This window comes from Nerophis lumbriciformis, linkage group LG02 (assembly GCF_033978685.3).
Source record: "Nerophis lumbriciformis linkage group LG02, RoL_Nlum_v2.1, whole genome shotgun sequence".
NCBI classification, from domain to species: domain Eukaryota; kingdom Metazoa; phylum Chordata; class Actinopteri; order Syngnathiformes; family Syngnathidae; genus Nerophis; species Nerophis lumbriciformis.
The window spans coordinates 13,145,074-13,157,689 of record NC_084549.2 but is presented as its reverse complement, the minus strand read 5'-3'; the positions used below and the strand labels follow the sequence as shown (position 1 = coordinate 13,157,689).

The window sequence follows — 12,616 nt, the reverse complement described above, 5'->3', positions numbered from 1 at the left end:
AAAGAAGTTGGGAAAGGCGGCAATAAATACTGATAAAGTTGAGGAATGCTCATCAAACACTTATTTGGAACATCCCACAGGTGAACAGGCTAATTGGGAACAGGTGGGTGCCATGATTGGGTATAAAAGTAGATTCCACGAAATGCTCAGTCATTCACAAACAAGGAGAGGGCGAGGGTCACCACTTAGTCAACAAATGCGTGAGCAAATTGTTGAACAGTTTAAGAAAAACCTTTCTCAACCAGCTATTGCAAGGAATTTAGGGATTTCACCATCTCCGGTCCGTAATATCATGAAAGGGTTCAGAGAATCTGGAGAAATCACTGCACGTAAGCAGCTAAGCCCGTGACCTTCGATCCCTCAGGCTGTACTGCATCAACAAGCGACATCAGTGTGTAAAGGATATCACCACATGGGCTCAGGAACACTTCAGAAACCCACTGTCATTAACTACAGTTGGTCGCTACATCTGTAAGTGCAAGTTAAAACTCTCCTATGCAAAGCGAAAACCGTTTATCAACAACACCCAGAAACACCGTCTGCTTCGCTGGGCCTGAGCTCATCTAAGATGGACTGATGCAAAGTGGAAAAGTGTTCTGTGGTCTTACGAGTCCACATTTCAAATTGTTTTTGGAAACTGTGGACGTCGTGTCCTCCGGACCAAAGAGGAAAAGAACCATCCAGATTGTTATAGGCGCAAAGTGTAAAAGCCAGCATCTGTGATGGTATGGGGGTGTATTAGTGCCCAAGACATGGGTAACTTACACATCTGTGAAGGCGCCATTAATGCTGAAAGGTACATACAGGTTTTGGAGCAACATATGTTGCCATCCAAGCAACGTTACCATGGACGCCCCTGCTTATTTCAGCAAGACAATGCCAAGCCACGTGTTACATCAAAGTGGCTTCATAGTAAAAGAGTGTGGGTACTAGACTGGCCTGCCTGTAGTCCAGACCTGTCTCCCATCGAAAATGTGTGGCGCATTTTGAAGCCTAAAATACCACAACGCATGGGAAAGAATTCCACCTGAGAAGCTTAAAAAATGTGTCTCCTCAGTTCCCAAACGTTTACTGAGTGTTGTTAAAAGGAAAGGCCATGTAACACAGTGGTGAACATGCCCTTTCCCAACTACTTTGGCACGTGTTGCAGCCATGAAATTCTAAGTTAATTATTATTTGCAAAAAAAAAAGAAAGTTTATGAGTTTGAACATCAAATATCTTGTCTTTGTAGTGCATTCAATTGAATATGGGTTGAAAAGGATTTGCAAATCATTGTATTCCGTTTATATTTACATCTAACACAATTTCCCAACTCATATGGAAACTGGGTTTGTACAAAAATGTGTACAATATACAGAACAAAACAAGAGTACTGGAGTAATAAAGTAATGACAATCAGGGTCGGACGTATTGCACTCGAAGGGTAATATTGCACAGTACGGTATTGGGGTAGGATATTGTATAGGGGTGAATAATTTATTATAAGTTTGAGTTCAGGATGGTGACAGTTGTGGGAAAGAAGCTGTCTCTGAGCCTGACAAGTTGTCTTGTATGTTCACTATTTTATTTAAGGACAAACTTGCAATAAGAAACATATGTTTAATGCACCCTAAGATTTGTTGTTAAAATAGAGCCAATAATGCCATTTTTTGTGGTCCCCTTTATTGTAAAAGTATCGAAATACATACAAAATATTGGTATCGGGACAACACTAGTTCAAAGAGAGGTATATTTTCCTCTACACTTTCATGCATGCCAAAATTATTATTAAAGTTACATATTATTTTTTTATATTTTATGACTTTTAGCAATTTGGAAATAATAGCCGATTTTTTTCCAGCTTCCAATTAAATCCCAGCATCTTTGCATTTAATAAATAAACACTATGATTATAATATTTGCTGCAAAACTAATAATACCATAAGAATTACATGACTTATTTCATAATTACCATCTTCTGCGGTTCTGACAGGGGTAAAAACTTTTTAAAAGTAGATTAATTAACATGTTTTTCTTTACACACAGCTTGAGTGTTTTTTTTCAGCAACGTTCTTAACCGATCCCCCGTCGCTCGGCACATATGACGCTCTGTCGAGCATGAGAAAATAAACCACCCTGAGCAAATGAGTCAGGGTGTCAATAGGGAATATCCTGTTATGTTTCTTTGTCTTTTTTCTGTAAAAAGTCAAATATTCTCGTTTTGGTTGGCTGAACGTTAAGATATTTGTTTATCACAAGGTTTGTCCCAGTGCTGATGTCACATGGTGGCCTCGTGTGATCAAAACTTTTACTGTTTTACAGCTGATTATTTTCACTCCGAAATCTCTGCTCAGACACCCTGAGGCCAGGTCCAGTTTTGACGACCTCATCAAAGGTGAGCTTTTAACTATTACGGTTTTAAGTTCATTTCGAACGCGCATACAATTAGGACATGATACATAACAATTTCCTGTTTTTTTTCCCAAAATGTTTGAAAAAGAGTAGGAAGAAGCAGTGCTTATTTAAATCCTATCCCTTTTTCCAGTTCAAAGCTACTACTAACACTTTTATTCACTTCCTGTTCTCAATTTATACACAATTTACCCCATAAATGTTACAATTTTAAATAAATAAATAGATAAATGCATACAAACCCCGTTTCCATATGAGTTGGGAAATTGTGTTAGATGTAAATATAAACGGAATACAATGATTTGCAAATCATTTTCAACCCATATTCAGTTGAATATGCTACAAAGACAACATATTTGGTGTTCAAACTGATTAACTTTTTTTTTTTTGTTGCAAATAATCATTAACTTTAGAATTTGATGCCAGCAACACGTGACAAAGAAGTTGGGAAAGGTGGCAATAAATACTGATAAAGTTGAGGAATGCTCATCAAACACTTATTTGGAACATCCCACAGGTGAACAGGCAAATTGGGAACAGGTGGGTGCCATGATTGGTTATAAAAGTAGATTCCACGAAATGCTCAGTCATTCACAAACAAGGATGGGGCGAGGGTCACCACTTTGTCAACAAATGTGTGAGCAAATTGTCGAACAGTTTAAGAAAAACCTTTCTCAACCAGCGATTGCAAGGAATTTAGGGATTTCACCATCTACGGTCCGTAATATCATCAAAGGGTTCAGAGAATCTGGAGAAATCACTGCACGTACGCAGCTAAGCCCGTGACCTTCGATCCCTCAGGCTGTACTGCATCAACAAGCCACATCAGTGTGTAAAGGATATCACCACATGGGCTCAGGAACACTTCAGAAACCCACTGTCAGTAACTATAGTTGGTCGCTACATCTGTAAGTGCAAGTAAAACTCTCCCATGCAAGGCGAAAACCGTTTATCAACAACACCCAGAAACGCCGTCGGCTTCGCTGGGCCTGAGCTCATCTAAGATGGACTGATGCAAAGTGGAAAAGTGTTCTGTGGTCTGACAAGTCCATATTTCAAATTGTTTTTGGAAACTCTGGACGTCGTGTCCTCCGGAACAAAGAGGAAAAGAACCATACAGATTGTTATAGGCGTAAAGTTCAAAAGCCAGTATCTGTGATGGTATGGGGGTGTATTAGTGCCCAAGACATGGGTAACTTACACATCTGTGAAGGCGCCATTAATGCTGAAAGGTACATACAGGTTTTGGAGCAACATATGTTGCCATCCAAACGTTATCATGGACGCCCCTGCTTATTTCAGCAAGCCAATGCCAAGCCACGTGTTACAACAGCGTGGCTTCATAGTAAAAGAGTGCAGGTACTAGACTGGCCTGCCTGTGTGGCGCATTATGAAGCCTAAAATACCACAAAGGAGACCCCGGACTGTTGAACAACTTAAGCTGTACATCAAGCAAGAATGGGAAATAATTCCACCTGAAAAGCTTCAAAAATTGGTCTCCTCAGTTCCCAAACGTTTACTGAGTGTTGTTAAAAGGAAAGGCCATGTAACACAGTGGTAAAAATGCCCCTGTGCCAACTTTTTTGCAATGTGTTCCTGCCATTAAATTCGAAGTTAAAAAAAAAAAGTTTCTCAGTTCCAACATTAAATATCTTGTCTTTGCAGTCTATTCAATTGAATATACGTTGAAAAGGATTTACAAATAAATGATAAATGGATAATTTATTTATTTACAAATCATTGTATTCTGTTTTTATTTACCATTTACACAACTTGGCAACATCACTGGTTTTGGGTTTTGTAACACTAGTGAGCAATAGAGAATATGGCGTGGTTTTTGATCCAAAACATATTTGGCTTTATTCGTTATAAAAAATATTTCTTGCCACCTTATGTTGTAATTTTGTTTGTATGAGATTTCCAGTTCATTTTGTCATCAATTACTACACCCAAAAATTTGATTTATTTTACTCTTTAATGTATTATTCTTCACTGTTAATGCTGGCGACCGGTGAAAGTCAGTAATTATTGTGTCTAACTTGTGCAGGCACTAGATTCAAAAGGCTGATCCCAGACCAGGGACCTTGCAGCCAAAGTCAAGACCAAGTGAGAAGGTTGATCTTCTGCACCGGCAAAGTCTACTATGAGCTGACCAAAGAGAGGAAGCAACAGAACCTGGAGAAAGAAGTCGCCATCATCAGACTGGAACAGGTTTGTCTCAACATGCGGGAATGGTCCAGAAGTACAGTACTGGTAATGGTTTGTTTAGTTTATTTTTTAACATGCATGGCTAAATTGGGGCCCTAAGTAACATTTTATTTTGAAGACACCCACTATTGCAAACATTTTTCACTCTTTTTTTATTTATGTGAAAAATGTTATACTTTTTTATTCAATCTTGGATTCAATTTGATGCATGTTTTGTACTAAAATATATTCATGGCAAAGAAATGGTTCAATAATTTCTTTTTTAGAACATTAATAATAAATACAAAAATATGGACAAAAATATTTATAATAAATAATTAGTGATACAATTTTTTTTGAATAAGAATAAAACATATATTTAAATGTTTTATTTATTTGCAATTGTATTCTTATCAGTGATGGAGCAGTAAACAAGGCTAAGAATCAGTTTGCTGTAAAATGTAGTATGAAACACATTGTCATTTATTAATGGACAATTTACTTGAGCTTCTTCATGCACAGCTCGTGATCTGCGTACAGGGAAAGGTGGCCTGGATTGAATGGTTACAGTTACACATGTCCGAAAAGGAGTAGAAAGAAGCAGAGCTTATTTAATCCTACCCCTTTTTTGCATCACAGCAATTACTAATACAGTAAACATACAGTAAGAAGCAGATCTTATTTAATCTTACGTGTTTATATCACAGCAATTACTGTACTAACACGGCCATTTCTTCACTTGCTGTCTTCAATGTGTACCAGTTTTCCAATTTTTTTGGAAGAAAAAGGGCAAAAATTTGTTTTATTGGGCTTTTTTATTACTAATTACAAAGAAAGTTCACAAGGAAAAAAACTATTTGTTATGACAGCGGTGAATGTTCAGATTAGAACTGCAAGAGTGACCTCTTACATGCCAAGAAGTGAGCCCACATTTATTTCCATTGCTTTTTCCCAAGTAGTTTCCGGTTAAGTTATTAAAAAAAATCTCATTATGGAACAAGAATAAAGTCCATCTTCAAAAAACTGTAATTATTTCCCTCACACGATTAATAAAGTATATCCATTATCGACACCGGGGTCCCCAAACTACGGCTCAATTTTTGTTTGACATCACATGGACAAAGATAAGACCTTCTGGAGGAAAGTTCTGTGGTCGATGAAACAAAAATTGAGCTGTTTGGCCACAATACCCAGCAATATGTTTAGAGGAGAAAAGGTAAGGCCTTTAATCGCAGGACCACCAATCCTACCGTCAAGCATGGTGGTGGTAGTATTATGCTCTGGGCCTGTTTTGCTGCCAATGGAACTGGTGCTTAGAGTAAATGGGACAATGAAAAAGGAGGATTACCTCCAAATTCTTCAGGACAACCGAATATCTTTAGCCCTGAAGGTGGGTCTTGGGCGCAGTTGGGTGTTTGTCAGGTTCAAACACTGATGACATCTATTAAACAGACGAGAAGCAAGGAATCATTCAGAGACAGAGTTCGATTTTGCTCATTTGAGGAAAGACGTTATTTGGGCTGTACTCTAGTTACAGATCCAAAAAACGTTCTAAAAGTCCAGCCCACGTGCTTCCTCTATTTATTTGGGGGGGGTCCCTGGTTACATCACTGAAGCTGTCGCTGAAGGAAGGGGGTAATGTCGACAGCTCCAGTTAGACACAATATATGAATATATAAAAATGCAAATGTGCTGACAGTCGTGATATTGCCTTGTCTCTGCTCTGTCTGCGTCACGGTACTCAATGTTCGGCCTTGGCAGTCAGTAGGCCGATTCTGGAAACAAACACCGATACAAGACTAGGTTGCAATCTTTTGGATTGCCAGCTTTGCACAGACAAAGAAAAATACAATTTCAGCACAATTGATGATAACTATAGCAACGGCCCTTAAGCATAAGAGTTGTGTGATAATATATACATAATTATTCTAACAGTGTTCCAACAGGACAATGACCCTAAACACACGTCAAAAGTGGTAAAGGAATGGCTAAATCAGGCTATAATGAAGGTTTTAGAATGGCCTTCCCAAAGTCCGGACTTAAACGTGTGGACAATGCTGAAGAAACAAGTCCATGTCAGAAAACCAACACATTTAGCTGAACTGCACCAATTTTGGAGTGGTCAAAAATTCAACCAGAAGCTTGTGGATGGCTACCAAAAGCGCCTTATTGCAGTGAAACTTTCCAAGGGACATGCAACCAAATATTAACATTGCTGTATGTATACTTTTGACCCAGCACATTTGCTCACATTTTCAGTAGACCCATAATAAATTCATAAAAGAACCAAAGTATGTGTTGTGAATGATAGGCAAAATTCCAAAAAAGTGCAGTACCCCTTTAACAATTATTCCAATTAGATTTTTGTGCGACTTCACAGGCTTATTTTTCTGGATATTCCAGTCAAAGTGCTCCATGAGACTCGGGCAATGATGCATTCTTCTGTCCCAGATCTCTCCTTTCCCCTTCGACCTGGTCCGAGCACAGGTGGAAAAGCACAACAGCTCGGCCGAGCTGGTCTGGTGTCAGGAGGAGCACAAGAACATGGGCTACTACGACTACGTCAGACCTCGTTTCCTCACCGTGGTGGCCAACAAGAGACTCGTCAGGTGAGAGCCGCTGTCTACTAGTAGTACGCATGGAAAAAAAACTTACTCATTTGTGTTTTTCTTCCAGGTACGTCGGGCGGGACCCCGCCGCCGCTCCTGCCACGGGGAATAAGTCAACCCACCTTAACGAGCTGAGGAAGTTCATGGAAACAGCCTTCAACCTGAGCGCCTTCCAGGGAAGGAAAGCTTGAACTGGACTGGAGGTGCAGTTTTCTCTCCGGTTTCTTTCATTTTTCATCAATTTATCCTACAAGGCATAAGGATTCAATATGGACCTGACATGCTTTCACTACAGACACTCTCATCTGCCAACATGTAATGTATTAATTACAGCTTTATAACGGTTTATGTAAACCTGTAGAACCTCAGTCAGTCTGAACGTAGCACACATTTGAAACATGCACAATTAATACAAACTGTTTTAATGCCTGCCATTAAATAATTATTACCAAATAATACTACTAAGCACAGCAGATAAACGAAACTTGAATATAATAGGTTATCACTGAAGTAGTAGAACTTTTGCCAAGGTAAAAGGGTTAACCTTAACCCTAACCCTAACCCCAACCCCAACCCTAACCCTAATCCTAACCCCACCCCCAACCCTAGCCCTAACCCTAACCAACTATTTTTCTTTATGCCTAACCCTAATTCTAACCCCAACCCTAACCCTCACCCTAACCCTAATCCTAACCCCACCCCCAACCCTAGCCCTAACCCTAACCAACTATTTTTCTTTATGCCTAACCCTAATTCTAACCCCAACCCTAACCCTCACCCTAATCCTAACCCCACCCCCAACCCTAGCCCTAACCCTAACCAACTATTTTTCTTTATGCCTAACCCTAATTCTAACCCCAACCCTAACCCTCACCCTAATCTTAATCCTAACCCCACCCCGAGCCCTAGCCCTAACCCTAAACAACTCTTTTTCTTTATGCCTGGCCCTGGCCCTGGCCCTAACCCTAAACAACTCTTTTTCTTTATGCCTGGCCCTGGCCCTAACCCTAATCCTAACCCCAACCCCAACCCTAACCCTAACCCTAACCCTAACCCTAACTCCAACCCCACCTCCAACCATAGCCCTAACCCTAACCAACTCTTTTTCTTTATGCCTAACCCTAACCCTTATCCTAATCCTAACCCTCATCCTAACCCCAACCCTAACCCTAGCCCCAAACCTAACCCTAACCCCCAACCCCAACCACAACCCTAACCCAAACCCTAATCCTAACCCCACCCCCAACCCTAGCCCTATCCCTAACCAACTCTTTTTCTTTATGCCTAACCCTAACCCTAATCCTAATCCTAACCCCAACCCTAACCCTAATCCTAACCCCACCCCCAGCCCTAGCCCTAACCCTAAACAGCTCTTTTTCTTTATGCCTGGCCCTGGCCCTAACCCTAATCCTAACCCCAACCCCAACCCTAACCCTAACTCCAACCCCACCCCCAACCCTAACCCTAACCAACACTTTTTCTTTATGCCTAATCCTAACCCCAACCCCAACCCTAACCCTAACCCTAATCCCAACCCTAACCCTAACCCTAACCCCACCCCCAACCCTAGCCCTAACCCTAACAACTCTTTTTCTTTATGCCTAACCCTAACCCTAATCCTAACCCCAACCCCAACCCTAACCCTAACCCTAATCCTAACCCCACCCCCAGCCCTAGCCCTAACCCTAAACAGCTCTTTTTCTTTATGCCTGGCCCTGGCCCTAATCCTAATCCTAACCCTAATCCTAACCCCAACCCCAACCCTAACCCTAATCCTAACCCCACCCCCAGCCCTAGCCCTAACCCTAAACAACGCTTTTTCTTTATGCCTGGCCCTGGCCCTAATCCTAATCCTAACCCCAACCCCAACCCTAACCCTAACCCCTAACCCAAATTTTTTTTAGCATAGTTAATTGTTTTGCAAGTAACTAACTTAAAATGTGTAGTAGGGTTGTACGGTATACCGGTCCTAATAAAGTACCGCGATACTAATTGATTGAAATCGGTACTGTACTACCTTAGAGAGGTGCCAGTTTCGTTCTTTCATCCGAATGCTGCTGTGCGGCGGTGACTACAGAGCCGAGGCGCATGATGTTGAGTGTGTCGAAACATGCACACACAAAGTGCATACAAGCAATAACATCTCGGAGAGGAAAAATGGCAAAAAAAAAAAGAAATTTCTACTGGTTAATAAAGAGGGTGGGGAAGCGCAATTTTGAGGTATTTGGGCTTCAAAACTAACGTAAAGGTGGCGCTTTAAACAGGGAGGCTGCTTAAAATCACGCCTCGCCAAATGTTGCGATTAGTATTAGCACTTTTGCTTCAAATTTAAGTAAACATTTAAATAACAAGCATTCAGATCTGCACACGGAGTTATAAAGAGTGACAAGTAATGTAGTTGTTACACCTGTCCTGCTGTTCGGCTCCAGTGCAGACCGTAGTCAAGGAGCACAGGGCAAACGTTCCCTTCAGGGTCGATGTTTTCGTCGGGGGTAACACCCTTCACTTTACCCGGCAATGGGTCTGCCAAGCTGCGCTTTCAGGTCAGAATAACGAGGCCGCAGATTCGTGACAATCTGGTTGTTTTTTTATTAGTTTTGCAGGACACAACCGGACCTGTTCATTCTTCTACTGCGCAGTGCACGCGCTCCCGCTCTCTCTTTACGCGTCCACTCACTCACTGTCGTCACTTAGAAAGCACGTTGACGTTCTCGCAAACAAACATACGCTACACTTATAAGTTAACCAGCTCCCCTGCTGTGCACATGTAGATACATAACATGTAGATAAATAACATGTAGATACATAACATGTAGATACATAATATGTAGATACATAATATGTAGATACATAACATGTAGATACATAAGATGTAGATAGATAACATGTAGATACATAATATGTAGATACATAACATGTAGATACATAACATGTAGATACACAACATGTAGATACACAACATGTAGATACACAACATGTAGATACATAACATGTAGATACATAATATGTAGGTACATGCCATGTAGATAGATAATATGTAGATAGATAACATGTACATACATAACATGTAGATACATAATATGTAGATACATATGTAGATAGATTACATGTAGATACATAACATGTAGATACATAACATGTAGACACATAATATGTAGATAAATAACATGTAGATACATAACATGTAGATAGATAACATGTAGATACATAACATGTAGATAGATAACATGTAGATACATAACATGTCGATACATAACATGTAGATACATAATATGTAGATAAATACCATGTAGATTCATAACATGTAGAGACATAACATGTAGATAGATATGTAGATACATAACATGTAGATAGATAACATGTAGATAGATAACATGTAGATGCATAACATGTAGATACATAACATGTGATACATAACATGTACATACATAACATGTAGATACATATTATGTAGATACATAACATGTAGATACATAATATGTAGATAAATAACATGTAGATACATAACATGTAGATACATAACATGTAGATACATATGTAGATAAATAACATGTAGATACATAACATGTAGATACATAATATGTAGATACATAACATGTAGATACATAACATGTAGATACATAACATGTAGAGACATAACATGTAGAGACATAACATGTAGAGACATAACATGTAGAGACATAACATGTAGATAAATAATATGTAGATAAATAACATGTAGATACATAACATGTAGATAAATAATATTTAGAGACATAACATGTAGAGACATAACATGTAGAGACATAACATGTAGATAGATAACATGTAGATACATAACATGTAGATAGATAACATGTAGAGACATAACAAGTAGATAGATAACATGTAGATACATAACATGTAGATACATAACATGTAGAAACATAACATGTAGATACATAATATGTAGATAAATAATATGTAGATAAATAACATGTAGATACATAACATGTAGATAAATAATATGTAGATAAATAACATGTAGATACATAACATGTAGATACATAACATGTAGATACATAATGTGTGGATAAATAACATGTAGATACATAACATGTAGATAGATAACATGTAGATACATAACATGTAGATAGATTACATGTAGATACATAACATGTAGATAGATAACATGTAGATACATAACATGCATCTAACATAACATGTAGATACATAACATGTAGATACATAACATGTAGATAAATAACATGTAGATAGATAACATGTAGATACATAGCATGTAGATACATAACATGTATCTAACATAACATGTAGATACATAACATGTAGATAAATAACATGTAGATACATAACATATAGATACATAAAATGTAGATACATAACATGTAAATACATAACATGTATCTAACATAACATGTAGATACATAACATGTAGATACATAACATGTAGATACGTAACATGTAGATACATACCATGTAGATACATAACATGTAGATACGTAGACGCGCACACAGCTGCTTGGCTTGATGCCAAATATTAGCGCAGTTAAAACTGCCCATCCAGCAGTCAACTAATGCAAGTAAAGTGACAGAATTTTGTAATAAATCTCCAACAATTTGTGTTTTCTCTTGACCAATGTGTGTATTACCTGCTACATGACTTATCTGTGTACATCTATCCATAGTTTTGTTTTTAGTACTTACTAATAATTGTATTTTTCTTAAAGCACAGACCAGGACTGGCAACCATATATCATGAAGCATTTAATATTATGTCAATAAAGCTTTTAATTATATTCTGATCTAGTTTTTCATTATGGCAGACTATATGTCATATGGAAAATTGTTCTTTGAGTGCAACAAGAAAAGCCCAATGTGTTTAATGCCCTTTAATTGATATTTTAACCTTGTAAAATTGTTATTTTAGTGGCACGGGAAAGATTTCTGTTAAAATAAAGCCAATATTAAAATGTTTCGTAGTTCCCTTTGTTTGGAAAAGTATCAAAGTATTGATATACATTTTGGTACCGACACCGGTACAACTTTAATGTGTAGTAAATAATTACAAACCCTGTTTCCATATGAGTTGGGAAATTGTGTTAGATGTAAATATAAACGGAATACAATGATTTGCAAATCCTTTTCAACCTATATTCAATTGAATGCACTACAAAGACAAGATATTTGATGTTCAAACTCATAAACTTTATTTTTTTTTGCAAATAATAATTAACTTAGAATTTCATGGCTGCAACACGTGCCAAAGTAGATGGGAAAGGGCATGTTCACCGCTGTGTTACATCACCTTTCCTTTTAACAACACTCAGTAAACGTTTGGGAACTGAGGGGACACATTTTTTAAGCTTCTCAGGTGGAATTCTTTCCCATTCTTGCTTGATGTACAGCTTAAGTTGTTCAACAGTCCGGGGGTCTCCGTTGTGGTATTTTA

At 38.4% G+C, this 12,616-nt stretch overlaps 1 protein-coding gene across 4 annotated transcripts in view; it reads left to right on the top strand.

The window, feature by feature from the left end:
* The window catches only part of LOC133586901 (2-oxoglutarate dehydrogenase-like, mitochondrial), a 90,964-nt gene that overhangs the window by 53,577 nt on the left and 24,771 nt on the right, over positions 1–12,616 (top strand). For 2 of the 4 annotated variants that reach the window (XM_061939542.1, XM_061939468.1), the window contains exons 19-22: positions 2,303–2,375; positions 4,440–4,603; positions 7,031–7,188; positions 7,256–7,391. In XM_061939542.1, the coding sequence (XP_061795526.1) occupies positions 2,303–2,375; positions 4,440–4,603; positions 7,031–7,188; positions 7,256–7,379 (519 nt within the window). In that variant the 3' untranslated portion in view covers positions 7,380–7,391. Of the gene's footprint in view, positions 1–2,302; positions 2,376–4,439; positions 4,604–7,030; positions 7,189–7,255; positions 8,128–12,616 lie in introns of those variants that run through there. The other 2 variants (XM_061939617.2, XM_061939395.2) reach the window with 1 other exon arrangement.